This window comes from Pezoporus wallicus, unplaced genomic scaffold (assembly GCF_028554395.1).
Source record: "Pezoporus wallicus isolate ANWC-B61680 ecotype Strahan unplaced genomic scaffold, APGP_CSIRO_Pwel_v1 scaffold_3294, whole genome shotgun sequence".
NCBI lineage: Eukaryota > Metazoa > Chordata > Aves > Psittaciformes > Psittacidae > Pezoporus > Pezoporus wallicus.
In genome coordinates, this window is record NW_026635478.1 from 1,459,682 (window position 1) to 1,481,777 (window position 22,096).

At 39.4% G+C, this 22,096-nt stretch overlaps 1 protein-coding gene and 1 non-coding gene across 3 annotated transcripts; one reads left to right on the forward strand and one right to left on the reverse strand.

The window, feature by feature from the left end:
- Positions 1-2,420: 2,420 nt before the first annotated feature.
- On the reverse strand, positions 2,421-16,987 carry LTA4H (leukotriene A4 hydrolase). 2 transcript variants are annotated; one of them, XM_057425059.1, is made up of 19 exons: positions 16,827-16,987; positions 15,750-15,880; positions 13,854-13,974; positions 13,274-13,342; positions 12,474-12,578; positions 10,920-10,972; positions 10,618-10,690; positions 10,161-10,301; positions 9,920-9,943; positions 8,849-8,919; positions 8,624-8,735; positions 7,572-7,716; positions 7,366-7,469; positions 6,800-6,870; positions 6,178-6,232; positions 5,247-5,342; positions 4,645-4,727; positions 2,890-2,994; positions 2,421-2,576 (listed from the first exon to the last, which is right to left on the reverse strand). In XM_057425059.1, exons 1-19 carry the CDS (start codon positions 16,977-16,979, stop codon positions 2,456-2,458), a joined length of 1,833 nt encoding a protein of 610 aa, XP_057281042.1. In that variant the 5' UTR covers positions 16,980-16,987; the 3' UTR covers positions 2,421-2,455. The 2 variants fall into 2 exon arrangements, with proteins under 2 accessions (XP_057281042.1, XP_057281051.1); XM_057425068.1 differs by lacking the exon at positions 9,920-9,943.
- Positions 16,988-17,213: 226 nt separating this feature from the next.
- TRNAD-GUC (transfer RNA aspartic acid (anticodon GUC)) lies at positions 17,214-17,285 on the forward strand. Its single transcript has one exon. It is a non-coding gene; the product is annotated as a tRNA-Asp (tRNA).
- The last annotated feature ends 4,811 nt before the right edge of the window (positions 17,286-22,096 follow it).

Consider the following 22,096-nt stretch of genomic DNA (forward strand, 5'->3'; position numbering starts at 1 on the left):
CAGGAGTTAACAAAGTTGTCACCTGGCGGTAGATCACACTGATGAAAACCTCCATGATGGACAGGGCTGGAAAAGTCACCCTGTTAATATGGGTTGGTCATGGCCGCTAAGTTTGGAAGAAAACGGATTATACTACTTTCATACCTCTATGTACTGCACGATAAAAGCAGGCAGCAGAGGCAGCAAGCCCACTTTGCTCAGTCCCATGCTGAAGTCTGAAAACATAATATTTGCATTGTAGGTGAGAAAAACACCTAAATTTTCATTACCCTTTCATTTATGATCTGGAAGATGTTGCTACAACAGATAACAAGAAGCATTAGGCCACAACTGCACACTACCAAGCCTGGTGCTGCTATTTCATGCTTCTTTTGCTGGCAGATGCAGAGGAAAAGAAATGGAGAAATACCTATCAAAATGGTGCCAAAATAAAGTTTAGCAATAACCATGTCCACACAGAGGCTGAAAATACCTTTGTCTTTAAAGATAAAACAATAACACCACTTGTAGTCCATGCTATCCACAATAGTGTTACCAGACAAAAGCACTATCATAAAGTGCACTTACCTGTGGTTGACTTATTGTGGGCAACTTTAAATTGAGACCCACAGGTGGGAGTCTCTATGAGCGAGATTAGACAGACAGACTGCCCCAGCAGAGCAGGACACTAGTGAAAACCATGCCTACCACCAATTTTTTTTCTAGCTCTGACAGCAAAAATACCAGGATTATCTGGCAGCATGAACTGCCAGATCACTATGTATGATAAATGGGCTTTTATGACAATGTATTACCCAAAACTAGTTATATAAAACATTTCTAAAACAAAGGAGTTTTCATTGCAATCTGATAGCTTGGACCAGAACCAATTAATACCAGGGACCCCCTTCTCCTACCAGAGACTTGCCCAAGGGAAATCTCATTCGTTCAGGTGACGCTGTAGCAGATGCCTGATTAGGTTTTGGGAGTAAATGAAAGGAATTGCATAAATTTCTAACCTGAAAAATAGAAAAATTCCTTTCAGGAATTTTCCAGCAGAACTTATCACTTGTTTAGAGGAGCAGCAAGGAGGGAATGAATGGCCTATTAGGTCCTTAACACAAGCCTGTAAACACTTTACATACAAGGAAATTATGCTATTATATTTCAAAAAAGCCAAGATTTCATTGTGTTTATTAGAAGCTGAGTGTCACAACATTCATAGAAAGAATTTAAACTCACTTTTGAGCCTCATGGACCTAGGAGTTAATTTTTCAGTCATTTTTATTTAAACTACATAGATATATAGGTTAAAGTTGCATGGAAGAACTCGGGATGTATTGAATTAATAGAATCCAACAAGACCTCTTCATGTCTTAATTTATATTAGAGCTCTCAGCATGAAAAGATTAATTTCTTGGTAAAGTACATAACTTCATCTGCTTGAAAGCTTATACTGATCAAAACTAAGAACAGAAATAAACTGATAGGCTCCCACACTAACTGAAGTAACTAACCCTAAGTTATTAAATAACTAATTCTAAATTATTAAACCCAAGCCTTGTGCCACAACCTGTATTTGGTAACTTCCTCCTCTGAAACAGCACTTTGTCAAAATGATTTTTACTCCACGACACAGGGGTTATCTCTGCGTTCAACAGAGGCTAACTGATCATCTCCAGGAAAAGCAGTTCTTGCCAAACTCACTTCAAAAAACAATCTACAGATGGCAGCATTCACAACAGCTTCACCTAAACCATCCACTTGAACTGCAGTGCTGTAAAAATCATAAGGAAAATGGCACCTCTGACTGTTTTTAAACTTATCTCTAAGTTGTGATATTAGCATAAGGGGAACTGCCCAGAACTGCTAAAAAATCCAACTATTAAAAAAATCAAACAGGGAAAGGAAAGACTTGGGCTTTAAACCCTCCTATACAGTAGGTTGAAATCCATTTCCATCTTCACAGTCCTCTTGGACCTGTAATAAAAATTGCTCCCTCAACAAAGAGCAAATAAAACTATTATTTGAAAACTTTTTGTAGAGATCAATACACAGACAAGTAGACAATGTAAAGATTTATTTTTTAGTCTTCAAGCATGTTGCTACGAAAAAGAAAGCTGTGCACAATGAGCCATATCACTCACCGATTAATTTTTCTTGTTTTTAAATTCCATGACAGACAAATGACTACGTCTTGGAACAGCTTTCCTGTGCGTTCTAAAAATCACTTGTAACAAAACCAGTCTCCCAGATACAGAGATTTAGCAGTTTTGCTGTTTTATTTGTAAACGCAAAATAGGAAGTACTGAACTTGATTTGGAAAGTTCATTTTCAGCTAAATTAGTACCAAAGCAGCAGAGCATTTCATGGTGTAATTGAGCACACGTATCAACAGTTTGTGGAATCAGTCTCCTCTTCCAGCAGCAAGAAAACATCAAAAAAAAAAAAAAAAAAAAAAAAATCAATAAATTTGTCACTGCTCCTGTTTTAAGTCTTTGCCCACAAGCATTGAAGTGACTGGGTGCATAGAGGCTCTATGCTCCAGAAATGTCTTGACAGTCAGATCTCGACACTTGTCAAAACTGTAAAGGTCCCTGCAAAAGGAGGAGAAAAAAGGCCCCATTACAAGAATACAGGGAAATAGTACAATGGGGATTTTATCTAGGTTTTACTTTTCCTTTGAAAGCCTCACATTAAGGTGCATACTGGGACACTAAGCCGCCTTCTACTAAGAAACATCAGCAAGTGGATAGTAACTCTGAAGAGAAGCTTGTTCACAGTATACAGAAAATTCTGTACTGTATCACTTTGAAGCATAGCATACATGTACAACGTCAAGTATTATACATTCCATAATACTAAAAATGCCAACAGCATGAGCTCCTACAATTTGGTAATTGCTTTTACCTGAACAAGGGTCGAGTAAACTTCATCCTGCCCTGATCTGTTGCCATTTTTAGAGCCAGAGGAATAGCTTCTTCCCACCTGGCCTTGATGCAGAGTCTCAGCCATCTGAGAAAAAAAATAAAACCAAAAAAACCTTATACTTTTAAAAATTTTTATTTGCAGTAGTTATCTTATGATTCTGTTCCCATAAGCACACTGGGCAGTGCTGTGTCATCATGGGAATGATATTCAAGCCAAGTTCAACATAAAATATTCAGTGTTTGACTAGCATGCTACAAAAGTGGGCTTTTCTATAAAATAAGAAAAAATTGCTTCAAGCTTTCTCCAAAATGGTTTGATCATTTTCTGCAGCTATACATGTCTTCTATATTACAGTGGTGTCCAGTTGCATCACTCAGAATTAGGGCTGAATTATATAGCACTTGTCATATTTTACCAAGTGATTAAAAAAACTCCTAACAAAAGCCACCCCAGAATGCCACCAAGCAACTGGCACGCTTGTTTTGTTTTAAAGCTATTAAGAAATTGTTCTTGTTACAAGAAGTAGAAACTAGACTGTATATTTCAAATACTTAGGGCTTTTGATAAGAAACAAAGAACTCTAAGTTCGTTAAGGCAGAAGTCGTGCATAGTCTAAGAGAGTTAAAGCAGAATAATCGTGACTATTGCAAATGTATCCAAGTATGTAACAGTCACAAAACACACAATACTTCAAGATACTTGTAAAGATTACTTAAGTCCTCAACAGTAGCTTTTTTTATCGTGTGACCTGTGGGAACACAATGCATAAATACAAATCAGAACTGATTAGGACGGCAGAAGAATCAAGCCATTTAGCCAGGAGCATTTCCTAACTGATTAGAAACTTCCTTTGATATGTACTTTTTTTTTGATGTGACAAAAGGTTTGTGATAGTGAGCATGGAAATGAAAAAAAATTTTCAAGTTGTGTTGAAAAAAACCTCACTGGCATCGCAGCAGAAGTGAGTAGGTTAGTCCAGAGACCCAGACCTGAGTAAATAAATATTAGAAAGATTTTTCAGGCATCTCTGATTCACAGAAAGGCTTCCTATTCTATTATCCAATACCACCCCCAAAATAAGTTGTCAGGTTCCTTTGCTAGTATGGCAGATGAAAATAAAACAGAGCTAGTCCACTGCTCATGTCCAGCTCTACAATCCCAGGCACAGCTACAGGCTGGGCAGAGAAGAGATCCAGAGCAGTGCTGCAGAGAAGGACTTGGGGGTGTTGGTCGATGAGAAAATGAACATGAGCCAGCAGTGCGCGCTTGCAGTCCAGAAAGCCAACCGTATCCTGGGCTGCATCAAAAGGAGCGTGACCAGCAGGTCAAAGGAGGTGATCCTGCCCCTCTACTCTGCAATGGGTTGCCCAAGGAAGCTGTGAATGCTCCATCCCTGGCAGTGCTCAAGGACAGGTTAGACAGAGCCTTGGGTGGCATGGTTTAGTGTGATGAGTCCCTGCCCATGGCAGGGGGTTAGAACTTGATGATCTTAAGGTCCTTTCCAACCCTAACTATTCTATGATTCTACACTGTATTTACTCAATTTGCGAGTAACAGTACCACTCTGGTAAGCATGTTTGCGCATGCACTTGCAAAAAAGCCCACAACAACAAAACACTCCCAAAAAACCTGCACCGGTTCTGTACAACAGTATGTCTCAGACGATTCATGAAGCAGGACACTTTGTTCTATGAAAGCATTTAAGATTAGAAAAATGCCCATACTAGAACAAACCTGAATCTTATTTCAGAATTGTTTATAGCATTGAAGTCATATACTTGCTGCATTCGCTGGACATGCGACACTGGAAGAGGAGACTGAAAAAGGAAATTGCTTAGTCAGAATAAGCCAGAAGCACACTTCAAGCCACATATATAAAAAATAAACAAATTCATCCTAGGAAATTGATGATACAAAGGAATTAAAAGCTTACCATAACAAATATTTGTATTTGTTTCTTTCACCTTCTCATTGTATTAGGGAAGGGGCAAAGAATAAGCCTTAGCAAATTCCCACATCCAGTACTACCAAAACATTCAAAACACAATATTCTGTTGTATTTATTGCTTATTCGCTTTGACATCAAACAGACAAATTCAAGCACCTTATAGTTTTGGTTTTACCTTTCAATCCAAAATACTCTGTATGTTGTTTGTTAGCTTAAGAGCCAAACATAATCAGGGAGGCACAGCTGAAGGTTTCAGTAACTATGTATGCTGAGAGAGGATTATCTTTGTAAAACTTAAAAGAAAATGGACAGCTTAATTCCAAAGCACACTGGGCTCCATGTCTCCTCTTGTGATACCAGAATAAAGCAACCCTAGGTGTGCATTTACCTCCAGAAGCAACAGGGCCAGGAACTCAATCAACTGATGAGATGACATTTCCTTCAGGTCTGCTGAGCTAAATGAGCCCAAATCACTCTCTTTTGCCTAAAAGGGAATGGTTACTTAAGTTTTTAATTGGTATTTCAAAGTACAATCAGGTGTAATTTTTTGTTTGGACTATTGAGCCATTCCACATTTTTTATGATATTGATTTGTATTCATGCAAGATGTGACAAGGGAAAAGTAGGGACTTAAGCTACTATCTGATGTTTAGTATTCTTTATTTCAATTCCCACTTGTTTTCTATCCACTGTCCTTCTGTTACAGTTAAGTGAAAAATCAAACACTTTCAATAGGAAAAGTAATACTGAGAAGAAGAATGTTATGGCTAACGTACATATTCAACAAAAAGCCACACAGCTAGGTAACAGAAGGAAGGTATGCTGAATTCTCTATTAGTTGTATGAGTTTTATGGCTAAAATTATGAGAAGATTGTATGGTATTAGTTACTTATTATGATTGATGTATTTCAGTTTTTGATGAGAAATGCATACTAGCTCCAGTAAAGCATACAGGAATTATTGCTAATAGAATAAAATCAGTAATGTAGGGATACTTTGGTATTTGTTTTTAAATCAAACCACAATATCAAGGTTTCAAAAACAATATTCTCAATTTGATTACTACATACAATAAAAAAAAAAGCTGGCTGTGTGCCCCTTTAAAATATGTACTGCACTTCACATATAGAAGTTATAGGAAGTGCTCTGATTCTATGATGAAAGGCTAGTCTATGAAATGCAAATAACCCTGACGGCCATACCATCACCATAAATACACTCTCAGCAAACGATGTATTTCAGAAGAGAATGGCTCACTTTGTATAAAAAGAGCTAGCTTTTCAAGATACAGACACCTCAGCGTTATTTAATCACTCACTTTGATCCATCTTTGGCTCAAGGCAACACAAGCATTTGCTAGTGTCATGTCATACCTGTCAAATATTAAAAACAAAGGATCACACTTTAGAAACACAAAAAGCTCCGGTAATGTTTTTACAGAATGCTTAGAAATTATTTTCAAATGGCTCCATATTTGTCTGTTGTAGCCTTCAACTCCATACTGCAGTACAATTTACAAAATATCTGTTATAATGAAACATATTTCAGTTTTAGTTAGAAGCACTTTGTGCACAGATGATACTTGATCCCATGCACTTCTAAAACAATCAGTACTTCTGAGCGTATAGTCTAGTTTATAGCTGAAAAGAGAATACTGTTGTAACAAACTGACAAAAAAAAAACAAAACAAACAACTCTTTCCTGGCATATTTCAAAGCAAAATGAATTTCCATCAGACTAAAAAAATCAAAACTATTAACAGTGACACCTTTTTCTCCTGTAAACACCTATATCAATTTCCACATAGTAGTAGGACATTTTCAAATCAAAAGTTTGTGGGAGGAGTTCTACCCTGTTTACAAACTGCACATAATTTTCCAAACAGTCATAAATTACAATCTGGAGAAGGAAAACATGGACTATAAAAGAATGCAGCTTACACAGGCATCACTGGTGGCATTCCTGGAGCATGAAACCACGAGTTCCAATCAACTTTATCAAGAACATCTACCTACAAAGCAACATAAATTCTTACTCAGTTTGAAATTCTTACTCAGTTTGAAATGTTGTCTATAGAGAAAAGCATGCCCTATGAAAACCAGTACCAATATTGGTTTTGGATTTTGGGTTTTATTTTGTTGTTTGTTTTTTTTTTTTAACATCCCTCCAATTACTCTGGAGAATTCTATCCTTCAAAACAAAATATTCCCTTCTAGGAAAAAAAACAAAACAAAACTAACAACAAAACGAAAACACATTCCCTCCTTCTCCCCACAAAAAAACCCAAACAAAACCAATGAACCAACCAAGCAAAAAACAACCCAAAAGCCCAAACCAACATAAGAATGCAAAGCCATCTTTTGTAAGATGCCAAACAACATCATATTAAGGTCCTTAGATAAAAGAAAACTAAGGAATTGGTCCTTAAAGAAGGTAATTCTTGAGCTATGCCATATTTTCATGTAACTAAAAGGTTTCAAGCAATTAGTTTTAAATACTATCCAACCTTATCCTTGAAGTAAGAGTATAAGAACTTCTTCCAGTCCTCCGTTATTACGCTCTTATAAGCGAACTGTTGAACGTAAGCCTTCAAGAAGCCAATGAAGATATCTAGCAGTTACAAGACAAAAAAAAAACCAACAAAACAAAACTGTTTCAGTTTTTGAAATTAAAATGGGAAGCAATAATATATGAAGTCTCACTAACGCCTACCTGGTCCTCCAAGAAGTTGTTCAAGGTAAAAAAGCAAAGCAAAGCCTTTCTCATATGGAACAGATGAATAGGCAACATCAGGATCTACTTCATTCAGATTAGGGATGAGGTTAGTTACAGGATTTTTATCTCCAAGAGTATTTATCTGTGACAAAGACACAAGAAAATATATTCATCTAGGAAACCCAGCACTCCTGCAAATCACTACTAATTCTATTTATAAGGGTACTGTCCATCCAAAACTAAGATGACCTCATTGCAAAGCATTCTTTCTCATTCTTTTTCCTGAAGTTCTGAATCTGCACAAAACACAGTTTAGCTGAACTTCTTTCTCATCTTGTTTTATTAGTGTCTGATCAAAGATGTTAAGATAAATCACCCTTTGATCCAGCTGTCTCAATGCAGTTAATTATTGCCATGTTTGCCAAACATGAGCACCTAGTAAACTATCTATATTTCATTATATATATTTCTATATCTTCATTAACAAACTATTTAAACTACTTGATTTAAATGGGTGCTATCAAGAATAAAATACTAGAAAATATTCATAGCACATCAGGTAAAAGTACATCACAAAACTGAATGAGAGGGCTGGAAATATCACAGGCCAGATATCTGAAAATTAAGTTTAACTATGCTACCTAAACACAAAACTAAAACACTTACAGATTAGGAATATGCTCAATTATAACACAGTACAGAGGGAAAATTTGCATGAGGCACTGGAAATTCTGATGGTCATGCTTGCAGATAATTTTGATAAGCTTTCAGCTTCAGCTGCTTACCAGTATGCTAAGAAGTATTACTGCAATTTAGCCATACCCAGAACAACTAAAAGAATCTGCAAAGGACAGCTTCAAACAATTTAAAAAGCTTTACCTAATCTGAGTATAGTAGGCTATTACCTTGGGAAGAGATCCTATACCTTGGAATCAAAGATGCTTATCCTCCAATTAGGAAAGTGTTAGGAAAGCTGAATATACAAGTCTTTGTGGGAAACACATGAAATTAGCTTTGTTTTATTTGGGTATATGCTTAAAAATATGTACCGTATTCTGCAGTTCCCTCCATCCTCCTAGGGCTTGAAAGTGCCTGAACTGCTCACCAAACAACCGACCACCAATCCTGCGTTCCAGGTATACAGTATGTCCCTCATTCAGCCTGGAAATATATTGATAAAGTCAGAACTACTAGAATGGAAAAATTAATTTAGTTGGTTTCTTTACAGATTGATTTTAAATTATGATTTGCATTGAACTGAACATCACACCTACCAAAAATGCTCCCATGTTTTATTTGTTACCAAGTTTCCTGTCCAACTGTGAGAGATTTCATGAGCAATAACCTAAAACACAGAAAATAGTGACAGATCTATCATTTAGAGTCCTCTGGAAAATGAACATCAAATCCCAACAGAAAAACAAAAGGGATCTCCTTTATTGCATTACATTCCCAAAGCTGGTTAGCATTCACAGTTCTATAAACTTACCCATATGAATTTTATTTAGAGCATTAACACTATCATACTGAACCTATTCCAGTAATAATTTTGAATGTCCAGCCTGCAAGTCATAGACCCACAATGATCAACAAAATTGACTTCTCTGGTAGCACAATGCAGGCACTTGTTTGTGAAATCACATTTCAGAATACTGGATCCAAGCCAAGTGACAGACTAGTACTACCTTCCCACCTTAGCGACTTCTGCAGTGCTGGGATGATCTAAAATACCAAACAGGAAAAAAAGATCACCCCTAAAAGATAATGATTCATGATACATTAAAAAGCATCCATGTCAGATATTTCAGTTTTCTTGGGATAAGGCAATCATATCCTCTTTTCTTTTCAGCACTGCATCAGTCTAGTAGAAAGACATACGAGATAAAACAGCACCCAGAGTACTCAATTTTCCAGAAAAATTAGAATTTACTCAAATCACACTCATTATTTCCACTTTTAAACTACAGTTTTAGTATTGTTCTGTACTAGAACTGAGTTCTAGTGCACAGAGAAGAAAAAAATTCCCTACAAACAATTTCAATTAGATCAATTCAGTTGTGGTTTTTAAACATATCTATACACAGGAGAGAAAAAAAGCTATTGAGCAGCTAACTTCAGTCAGACCCTTATGTATACAGGCACCCATGTTACTTTCATCTGTTTGTTATACAAAATAGGTACATCTACAGTTTTCTACAGCTTACTTAGAACTAAAACTCACTTTGTAAGACTTCTTGACTTACTGCCTTAATTTTTAATTCTCACAGGTTATCTATTACAAAGGAAGCTAAGATACAACTTCAAGTTGTGTTTTACTTGAAGACATTAACTTATTTTGCACTTACATTTGACAGTGATCGGTCACCTGCCTGAAAAGAAAACAAACCAAAAAAAGGCAGTCAGTTCAAGTAAACCTCAAATTATACCACTTAATGCATTTCCATTATGATTCCAAACTCCTGAGGGGGAGGAATCTTTACAGTTCTTTTGAGGGGAAACATTAATCCCATTTGCGGGTTAATATCCATCACTTGATGGATAAGCAAGCCCCAAGAAAAAGCTGACTTTTATCAGTGTTACACTTACCAATAGTGTTGGAGTTACAAAAGTAAGACAAGGATTCTCCATACCACCATAAGGAAAAGAAGGTGGCAAGACTAACAAATCATACTGTCCCCATACGTAGGGTCCTGCTAAATCTTCTGCTGTTTTCAGCATAGCTTCAGCCTGAAACAAGAATTCACATTAGCTTCTAACATCACTTCTGGCTACAAACACTGAACAAATAATAAGCTATGGATTTCATACTTCATTCTCTTTCACCTTGGCATGTCCCACATGCAAAATGAGCACAAGACTGTACCAATATTTACGTTCAGTAGTAGTTTTGGGTGGTGATAGAACAGCAGCATTTTTGGGGGTGGGAGGAAGAGAAAAGAGAGCTACAGATGAACACAACACTGAACTGCAGCCTGTTCTTTTCCCAATGCTACGTGAAACAGTTAATTTACAAAACATTTCTTTGTTAAAAAAAATTGCCCACCTCAGCAAATTCATAGGCTGATTTATCCACTAGCTCCTTTTCAGCCCACACCAGTGTCCTTGGGCCAATCTTTCTGTTGAAAGTAAAAATTCCACTAAGACACTATCAACTAGAAATAATTCTATAGGAAGCTAACACAGGGGCAAAAGTGAATCAAAATACATGCAGTTTGATACAAATAGACAGGTTCATTGAACTTCTAAGACCTTTTAAAGCTAGAAACAAGACCAAGAAACAAGCAAAAAAATCTCCAAAGATTTATTATGATTACCAATATTTTTACTTTGTGCAAATTCACTCACCTGCTTTCTAAAGCTCCAACCACTAAAGCAATCAAATAGCAAGGTATGGGAACCTAGTGGAGAACAAGAGAAAAAAAGGAATTTCTTTGTAATGTGAGCAATCAAAACCACTTATTCAAAGAAAAACAAAGGTATGTAAATAAGAAGTGTGCACATTTCCTCCATAGTTTCTTGCCTTATAACAAAGGCATTGTTTTTTCTCACCAAGTGATACTCCTTTATCTACAAGTACTCATTTCACAGATGTTTCACACCAGGGCCACAAAGTTGTATCATTTCTGTTTGAAAAAAATCTGCACAAAAAAATGCCACTGCTTTCATCACTGTTCAAAAGAAAGTCAGTTTTCCATATTCATTCCAGCTCTGTTAAATGTTACAGAAGAAGGAGTTAAGACATACTGCTCAGATGAAGGGCAGTTGTATCACACAGAAAGACACGGAAGAGCTTTAATGAACTGAAGCAAACAAGAATATTTTTGGATGTAAAAGATTCAGCAAAATCAAAAACTATATAATTGATGTCCATGCGTGAAATTAAAATATTTAAATAAAAAATGCTAAATATTTGTTATTTTAATGAAAAAAAATCCAAAGCTACAGTTTCTTTATACAGAAATGCTTTCTTGTGCTGCTCTGAAAATAAAAGGGGAAAATACAACCATCCCTACAAAAGTTCCATTTATCTGACTAAACAATGTTGAATAAGTAATATCATGTATGTCAATATATGATATATATATATCAGTATATCAATTACTTCAAATCTCTATGGCTGTTGGGTTATAAATTCATTTTTACAGACGCTGCTCTTCACTACATCTCTTACTAGCCTGGACGCGCAGGACCAAATAAAAAAGGTAGTTTTAAGTGAGCTTAGCACACACAGGTATCACTGAATTTTATGTGTTACCCTTATTTGTCTAAGGAAACACTTGCCTTTTCTAACAAATCAGTCTCACAGTTTTCTACGTTAGATGATGTGGGTGCTTTTTTTAATGCATTTCTCTTTTTTGATTTATATATTTGGTGTTTAATGCATTTTACTTATTTTTTGTTTGTTTGTTTAATGAAACACATGCCTTTTCTAACAAATCAATCGAATGGTTTTCTATATTAGGAAGTGTGTAATTTCAATTTGACTAAATGTTATTCCTTGTACATGTCCACCAAACTTACCAATAGTGTATTTCTAGATAACATACAGCCCTGGTGTCATGGTTTAAGCTGAGCTGGTAACTCAGAACCATACAGCCGCTCACTCACGTCCCTCCCCCCTCTTCTTCCTTCCCCCAGCTCCCGGAGGGACAGGGAGGAGAATCGAAAGAATATAACTCCCACGGGTTGAGATAAGAACAGGCCAGTAACTAAGGTATAACACAAAACCACTGCTGCTACCACTAATAATAAGAGAAATTAACAAGGGACACGTGGATAACTTATAGAAGCCTTATGCACTAGACAGAGGCAAATGTTTTGGCTCCACAGAGAAAGCAGAACTGCATGCATTGGGAATAAGACGCCTTAGGCATCTGCTTACTAGCACAGAGCACTTACGTTCTGACTGAAACAGTATATCTTCTGACTGCTGTCCTCTGGGTCAGGCATCTCTCCATCACGATTAGCACTCATAAGAGCCACCAGCTCTTTAGGAACTGATATCTGAAAGGTTACCCAACTATGAGGAAGTCAACTGCCACAAGGGACCATACAATATACTAGAAACAGTGATAGCAAAAAGAGTAGCCCAGATTTGTTGTTAAGTCCTCTCGGTCAAGTAGAATGTATGGCATATAGAAAATACTACCTTAAAGGCTGGCAATATTTAATTAACCAGAAGGATTACCTCTGACAGAAATTAAAAAAAAGTTCACTTTCTTCAGACTACTGAATTGTAATATCACATTGCACATCTCACTTTTTGCTTCCTTAAAACAATCAGACTGCTTATGCCAGGACTGCAAAGATCCCCTGACTATGTATCTATGTAAACGGAACATATTACTTATGGCATACATGAGAGTCATTTAAAGTGTTTATACTTTACAGCACTCTTTGTTGTCTTACTGTCAGCTTTTCCTGACTTAAAAACATAATTCTTTCCTACTACAGCACTTACTTTTTTATTTTGGAAAGAAAGATATATGTGAACGAAAAATGAGATGATATATCTAAGAGAAAATGGTAAGGCTACAGAAGTGCCACAAGGAAGATAAGTAGGTTTTGGCTCTTACATTAAGCTAAAAGTCAATATTCTCTGGTTTTATTTTTTTTGTAGCTGGTGGAATGTGGCCTAGAATAATAATTCACCCATTGTAGTAGTTGTCTTTAGTTAGACACATGACAAGTTCATCTACCTCTGCATAGTAGGTTAGTTTCACAGCAGGTGTGTCTTGGCATGGAAAGATGGCCCTGCAGTGGATAGCCTGGACAGGAGAAAAAAAAAAAAAAAAAAAGGGAGCTAAAACATAACAATGCTTCTGATACAGAGGACTAGAAATAAATCAAACCAATATACAGTACTGGAAATAGAGAAAATCTGTTATCTGCAAACGAATCTGCAAATTCTTCCTATCACTTACAGCTTATAGTAGTTTTCATAGTTAAGACTTTTCTGACAGAAATAATGGTAGGTAAGACAGATCAATAGCCGCATATATTGATCACACGGGACTGTGCGTACTTCAACAAGAATACTGGAGAGGGTAAAGCAGTTCTGGAATTCTTAAATTCCAAACATATAATAAAATCTCAGCAATGCCCTGACTTATTAAGTGCTTTCAGTTAGGACCTCTGATACACATGCAATTAGAGGTTATGGGTTACTGTACTTATACCTACCAGCCCTGCTCTATGACTCTTTGGAAACCTGGGAGAATTACAGTCGTATGTAAATAAAAAGTGTTAAAAGTAAAAATAAACAATTATCCACTCAACCTGACACTGGCTGAAGAGAAATGGGTGTTTCTTTCCAGAAGTTTGCTCTGGAGTAAACCATTGGAGAGCTGAAGAGTTTGGAGAGCTTTCAAAAGAGATTTCAACAATAGCTTCTTGTCCCCTGTGTAATAAGGAATACAATCAGACTGTTTTGACACAACTCTTCATCGCTATTGAAATTCCTCTACAATGATTTCTAGAAAATAGGTCTGCAGCATTGTCTCAAAAACACTAAAAATAAGTTCAAGTAGCATATTAAAAACTCTTCCCTTTCAATTACAATAGTAAAGATTACCTGGTTTATTTGAATGTCCCAAGACACTTCTGTTTTTTATTAACTAGAAACTTTTCCTCTCCTCTCTTTAAGGAGAACATGGACTTTTTCTTTAAACCATTTGGACCAGCTATATACATATATATTTTTTTGTCACAACTACCTAACATTTTACATGTAAGTATAAGACCAGCTTGCTAACAAAAGAACACACACAAACCTTAAACATTCATACTTTTATTTTGTAAGGACATATCATAACCATCACTGCCACTAAAAGCACACAGAAGTACTGGCTTTTGTTATCAGTAAATTCCAGGTTAGGCATGCAACTCTCTGGAATTAACAATCCAGCCACAAATCAGAACACACTTCAGCTGACCAGAGGAGTTGGACACTAGATAAGCTGCCTGGTATACATATCTGCTTTATAACCAGCATTCCAAAGTACATCTTTGACAAGAAAGGAGAAAATAATTCGTATTGCCTTAAGGCGCACTGCTTACTGAACAGTCAGATTTTTAGTTTTAACTCCTACCCTTTACTTTTCACTGATTTTTAATGAGTACTACATCTCACACAAGATATAAATTCTTATAATCACAACTCCCAAATCCCTCCTTGTAGCTTTTTCCCCTTACAGGGAAATCTAGCAATAAAACTGAAAAACAGAAGGTTGAAAGTCAACCAAAAGAAGCCATGTTTCTGCTGAAGCCTGTTCACATACTTCTCTTGTTCAGTTTCACATCACATCATAAGCATTTCCCCAAAAGGGACTGACACTGTATAACATCCCTTTCTCTTCCACATTACAGGTGGTTCTAAACTGCACTAATTCCTAGGACAGCAGCAACAGAAGAGGTAGTAGTTTGCAGAGGTAGTAACCAGTTTTGGAAACAAAATAGTAAGAATCAACATAGTATCCTATTTTATTCAAACAAGGAAACTTTCTGATTCAATCAGAGCTCTCAGCTTTGGCAGGCAAGATACCATGGAGTTACAACATACATAGCAAACTGTCAAAACATGTACTGTAATTTGATAACAACTTTTAAATTGATCCAACTTGGGTGGTAGATTATGATTTCTTGTCTCCATCATGCTGCTGAAACTCAAGTTCCAGTTTGTAGGGACTTGGTTTAGCATAGTCAATACAATACAACCTTTATTGTTTGAAAACAAGTTTCTTTTTAATCCTAGTGATAACCTGCAGTTCTACAGAAAGACAGGATCAACCCTTGCATGAAAGAAAGGCAAAGTATGCAACTTCACATGTGAAATACTGTAGCAATTCTGAACATGACAAAATTCAGGTAGTTGAAGCAGAAAGATTATTACTGATGAGAAGCACTGTAAAAATTGTGACACACTGCACATAATTTTGCGCTTACTTTAGCAAGTCATTTTCTACATGATATAAGACCTGGGGGTACAAAACCTCCTGAAGTCTCGGCTAATGAAAGCCAGATATCAAGTCATCTACAAGATTACATCAAATAAATGCAAACCCCTATTTATAAGTCCCTCTGCAAGGTTTACACAACGACCCTACAGGCAGACAAACGGTTTACTCAGTGCATTTTGGAAAACATCGAAAGGAAGAAGCAACAGTGTGCATGTACCTTCTTAGTTCAAACGGAAGCATGATCTCCAGGGGGGTCCCCTTGAAACTGTGCTTTTCTCCAAAAACAAATGTTGCATCCTGTCCATTCACGGTCGCTTTAAATACCTGTACGTCTTTTGTATCCAACACCTGTAATGAAGCAAATATTACACGCTTCTTTAGCAGTGTAATAACCTTAAATACATGCCTCTCCAAAGGAAAAAGTATTTACTCAGTAGAATCAGAGAAATCAAGTACCTATGTTGTGTACTGGGAACCAGCATTTTAGGGGAGCAGCAGGGAGCTTACAAAACTGGAGGGGGAAAAGGAAGAAAACCAACTTCTGACCATGAAAGTGGAAACAGGAGTTCACTAAGTAAACTACAAAGGTGAAAGACTTCATAGTGCTGCTATAAAATGAGGGCACGATGGAAACTGCCCTGCCAAGGCTTCCATCCTGGAACTAGGATGGATGCAACAGAAGATGAGTTAAATAATGCAGCACTCTCACATGCAGCACGAGTGAAGTTTCACTCTTCGTTGTTAAAAGGATGTTTGGGGTTGGTTTTTTTTTTTTTTTTTCGTCTAAATATAAGTGCCAATCACAAAAGGATTTCATGGAGGCTGCATGAAGCAAACCCACAAACCCCAAGCTTCACTTCACATATAAAGCGACGCCGAGGAGGTTCACACGTTTATGTGCATCGGTAACTGAGAAAGAAACTGCCACAATAAAACACGTGTGGAAAAGCCATAAGCATAGCTTTCCTTTACTCCCATTTTTTCGGCAACAGGCTCTTCGCCGTTTTAACAGGAAAGTACATATTTAAAATACATATTTATATTCTTCTCTCTAGGCACAGGAAACCCGGGCCGCCGAGCGCTGCTACCCGCGGGTGATGGGGCCGACCGCTGCAGAGGCTGCAGCCCAGCCGGGGGCAGGAGCGGAGGGTCCAGGGAGGGAGCAAGGACGGCCGGGCCGGGCCGGCCGAACGAACGGAAGAGGCAGCTAAGGGAAGGCGGCTACGAGCGCGGGCCCGGCCGCGGGCAGCGCGAGGGTCGCCCCTCCCTCCTCCTGCCCCGCACCCGCCGTTACCAGGCAGCGCAGCGCCTCGCGCTCGGCGCGCGCGGTGAAGGCCGCCGTGCCCCGCAGCGCCCGCGCGCCGAAGTCCACGCGGCAGCGCAGGTACAGGTGCCGCGTCAGGCAGCACGAGGGAGACGCGAAGGAGCTGGAGTCGGCCACCGCCATGTCTCGCCCGTCGCCCGTCGCCCGCCGCAGGGAGGGAGGAGCGTGCCGCGCACCGCCCCTGGAACGCGTAGTCCCGCCCTCCCCTGGAACGGCGAGGGCAGCGCGTGAAGAACTACATCTCCCGGAGCGCACCGCCAAGCATGGTGGCTATGAGGGGCCAGGGCAGGGTCACCGCCGAGCTGTCAGCGATTAAATACCATGTAGGGAAGGCTCCGGAGTACCTCGCTGTACAGCTCCTCGTTAGTATAGTGGTAAGTATCCCCGCCTGTCACGCGGGAGACCGGGGTTCGATTCCCCGACGGGGAGGTACGAATGCTTTTCTGCCTTTTTCCTATTGTAGACTCTACCCTAGAGGCAAACCCCAGTTCTTTCCCAAAATCAAAGCTGCTGCCAGACGGCCTTTGGAAATGCAGCGCGGCGTTAAAACAGGAAGCGCAGAAATAAAACACAGGCGTCTCGTGGCTGCCTACCTGCTCCAGGCTCGAGGCAGCATGGGGCCAGCGAGGCCGCTGCAGCACTTCACAAGCTCAGCCGCTTAACTGCCAGTACGTGTGAGGAAAGCATTCTCGTATTTAAGTGGTTTGATCAGCTAAACAGCGGGGGTCATTAAGCCTTTCAAAAACATTCACCATTTTCCTTACTCCCCCTCCAAACCTCTGAGGTCAGAACAATGGAAAGAGGGACAGACAGGTAAAATGGACACATTAGAAGAAGGAAGGTGGAAGGCCAAAGGCCATCTTGTGGCCTCTGGTAATGCAGCCCCTCATTTTAACCCTCAAAGTGAGAACGTGGGAGACCAGGAAGCTCTGAGCCTGTGCTTGCAGCCAGCAGACCCCATGCCATCTGCTGTGCTAGCTAAGAGTGCACTGCAAAACAACTGTGACACTTCAGTGTCCCTGCTTGCATTTACTCAGTATCATCAGAAATGCTCTTTTAAGCACTCCCTCACTCCCCCCCCCTTTTTTTTTTACTCCCAATCCTTCTGCCAAAAGGCATTATTTATTTATTCATTCATCCATTTATTGACATTTCAGCACAAGGATGGTAAAAGAGACTGCCTCCCTTCTGCGGGATGCCGAGCAGTAAATGCGATCACCCAAATCCCTTCAAGTCAGGAAAGAAAGCCATGGCTGACCACACACAAACGGAGTGAGGAATTAGGATGGGAGACAAGAGGCCAAGGCTCCCAGGTGTTAGGAGTGAGGGCTGGGTGTGCCTGGTGTTCAGTGCAGGAGGTCCGGGAGGCTGTGCTCTGGCCCTGGCTTTGTGCACTCAGACAGTTTCAATACAGTTAATGTGATGCTCTGACCTGGGCATTTAAAGCAAATTTCTGTAGCACAAGTGACCTCACATCAGCCACACAGACAGCAGCAAGCAGTCAACTGAGGACATACACAAGAAAAATGATTTCTGTTTAATAAGATCTAAGATCCAATTTGACAGCAGTGTTTGGCAACAAAGGGTGATCACTCTTGACAAAACATTGCCATAAGCCAACGACGTGTAATGCAGAATGCAGAACCTAACCTTTGCCACCCTTACAGAGTAGTTCTGAGACACCATGTCTTCAGCCTGTGTATGCACAGCTGCGGGAGCAGCACACCAGGGGCTCTGGGAGCTGCAGGCACAGGAGGGATGCAAGGCTTGAGATACAGTGCAAGACTAAGAGGTGCTTTCTGTGGGCTCACCAGCTGGTGGCAAAGCCCATGGGCATCCTGACAGCATCCCACTGCCCCAGCTGTCCCATCCGGATGTTACCCTGAGACGGGAATGTGAGGAGCACATGAAGAAAAGGGGGTGTGACAGTGAGCGTCATCCGCAGGAACAGTGATACCCTGGAGCTTTGTATAAACTGGCTGGACTAGAGCAACATGCAGGCAAGCCCAGATAAACCCAGGCAGAAGAGGAAGGGAATTTCAATAGGTCTGTTATTGCATGTATTGGAGAAAGAAGGAAAAATAGCCCAAATATTTTCCCTTTCACAATTTCCGAATTTCCTTGCATGCCAACTTCCCTTTCTCAAAACCCACGTACATGTCAACAGATAGACAAGGAAACTGACTTTTTTTTAGTAGGCAGTTTATTTCAAAACAGAGAATGGACTATAAAATAAGATGTAAGAACCATTTAGAAGTTCATATGTGCTGGCATCCAGTCAGGCAATTTCAGCTGTCATAAAATAATAAGGGATTAGAAAAGCAATTCTTTCAAAACAAATATGCTGTCAGTGCTTTGCAGGCATAAAAAAGAGTCTTGCAAGCAACTCCATACCTGCTTAGTCAGTGTTTCTGTTTTCAGATTAAGCTTTCACAGTGCATAACAAACTACCCAAGAGGCAAAGTACTGCTATAGATGAGCAGCTTTGAGAGTCCCAGGGAGTCATTCTCATTTGTGTGGGGCAAAGGTAAAAGGAAGAGGAACAAGGAGCTCAGGGCATTGAACAGGGTGTCTCCCCCATCTCCCCCCAGGTCGGCTTAACCTCTTTCCCCCTTCCTCTGGTAGCAAATCTTTCCCACACACCTGCTCTGTGCTGTTGTACCCCACCTGGCAGTGAGGAGCCAGCACTGCTGGAACACCAGCAGCAATGACAGCAAGCCCAGCCACAGCTGCTTGCACCATCTTGGCTCTCCATGAACATCCTGGTGTGGTCCAGGCTGGGTTCCCTTTGGGCAAAGTGCACAGGAGGCACAAGGGAAAGGAGCACTGGCAGGAAGCTTTCTGCAGTGTTTGTAGAGTAAAGTTTGAATGAGGGCCAGCACTGATGAAATCTGGAGGAGCAAACACTACTGTATTGCTAGCAGAAATCTTGCCCTGATTTCTTCTTCAAATACCTGTTGAATTACCCATGTACAGCTTTCAGATGCATCTCTTTTTATGCTTCTAGTCATCTCACTCCCCACCTTATCAACAGTTCAGCATGTATTAGCCTTAGGGCTAGCAGAGAAAGCTGTGGCCCAGCCACCAAGACAAGAGTGGACTGGTAAGTCAACTGCTGCTTGCAGCCTTGCTGATCACACAGCATGATAGCAAAGCAGCGCTGAGGGAAGGTCTGGGATGGAGGTTCAGCCCAAGCATGTTAACAGCATCTTGTTAAAAATCTTGTTTGAGCATGTTCAAGCCCTGTGTAACTCTATGTATTCTGTCTTCTGTGTGTTGTAGCCATGTGTGTATTTAACTAAGTGTGGTTTATGTATGCTTAACTCTGCCAAAAGTTTTAATTAACCTTTGTCAAGAAGATTTTTGGAAGGCAAAAGATTGCTTGCAAATGTTGGAAGCTGCTTTATGCTATTAGCAATGATGAAACACAGAGAGGAGCACTGAGAATCGTGGAAGTTTTACATTGGTAGTTACTCTAAGGAGAAGGAAAATAAGAGAAGACCCCCTTCTTAAACTTAATAACTATAGCAATAAATTCATATTTTAAGACTACTTAAAATCTAGTTCTCAGCAATTGTTCTGGGCAGTCCCAATGGGAAAACTTAAACAGAACCAGCTACTAAAAATACACTAATTTTGATCTCATTTGGAATGAAACTTGTCAACAAATAGGGAGATCAGGTAGAACATAATAATAAATAAATAAGAATAAAAAATGCCTCCATAAGTGCTCAGCAAGGGCTAATAACAGGAATAGGCAATAGCAAATTGTTCACAAGTTTTTTTGCCGGACAGTACATCCAACATGACTGTGATGAACTGACAAATTAGGAGGGTACAAGTCCTCTATTCCACCTTGATTCTTCTACAGAGACTTTTGGTGCTAAACTTTTTGGCTGGTCAGAGAGAAGAACATGGTTGTCCCTTAAAAAGTGATAAAACAATTTATACCAGTAGCTGTTATATGCTTCTGATCCCTAATCATAGTGAACCATCTGACCCTTGAAGTATTTAATGTTCATTCCAGAACTTTTAGCCTGTCATCATAAGTATCCATTAACTGTTGGCCCGAAGGATCCCAATGAGTCTCCTCCCTGCACTGAAGAGTTTGGCTGCTGATGCCCCAACCAGCTCTGTGATGGTGCCAGCCTTGGAGCAGCAGCCTGCTCCCACAGCTCCCTGGCACATCCACCTTCACAGAGCAGGACATGTGCCTGTGAGCACAGCCTGCCACAGAAAAGCTGGCACTTTGGGTCCTTTCACTGAAAATTGCCTTTACACAGGTCTAGGTCTTCAGGTGCTACACATCGCTGCAACCCCACTTGGGTCAGTGGAGCAATGCTAATATAAGCCAGATGGGATGCTGACTTACCAATTAAAAATACCCAGGCCACCAACACGCATTCAATCCCAACGTGCATGCTGTGCTTTTATGACTATTCCAGACTAGCCTGGCATCTTTCAACATTAGCTTATAATAAGGGTAAATTAGATGTTCATTTTTTCTCCTGGAACTCTTAACACACTGAGCACTTAGTACTTGAGCACAATGATTTGCAAGGAACTGTTCCGTTTTGTACATGAACAGTTAGTAGTGGATCCCATTTCCTGGGACAGATAGGGTGGAAAATATTTTAAAGCAATATCTTATTAATAGATTTTTCTTTCTATTTTTAAGCAGCTTTAAAGCATCTATTACATTTCCTTTTTTCCTGAGATAGTTTTTAGTCTTGAATTCCCTGCAGAAGCCAGTAACCATTTCACACAGCTGTGTTTCTACATGTCAAATGGTCTGTTAAATATGATTTCCATCATACTTCTTTTTACTTGGAGGGAATAAGTTTTGCAATTTTTTCAGTTCCTCCTTTGTTCTGAACTTTAAAATACTTTTGCAAAGGCAGTTTTCTTTTTTTTTTTTTTAACTTCCATGTTGTTAGACATGCACACAGCTTACACCTCTCCAGAGGATGCTATTTAACCATGTGAAGAGATCTGGCACTCTCAGGGTGCATCATGACAGGCTCAAGGAAGGAAAACTTCTGCCTCAAAACCAGAAATCCAGATGATGAAAAGTTAACTCCTCTGTTAATTTGATGCTAAGCGTCTATTACACCACTTAGCCTGCTCAGCATTTTAGGTTTTTCTCAGCTACTTTCTTTGTTAAAGCTTTGGAAATCTTCTGGATGACAACACGTCTTCTTTTTGGTCATGATATTCACATTTACCAACAGACGGTTGCA

Coding starts and splice junctions, on each gene's coding strand:
- LTA4H (XM_057425059.1), bottom strand. CDS start 16,979: ATGGCGGTGGCCGACTCCAGCTCCTTCGCGTCTCCCTCGTGCTGCCTG. Junction 15,881..16,826: donor GCGAGGCGCTGCGCTGCCTG/GTAACGGCGGGT, acceptor GCTTCATTACAG/GTGTTGGATACAAAAGACGT. Junction 10,302..10,617: donor CAGCCTATGAATTTGCTGAG/GTGGGCAATTTT, acceptor TTCTTGTTTCAG/GCTGAAGCTATGCTGAAAAC.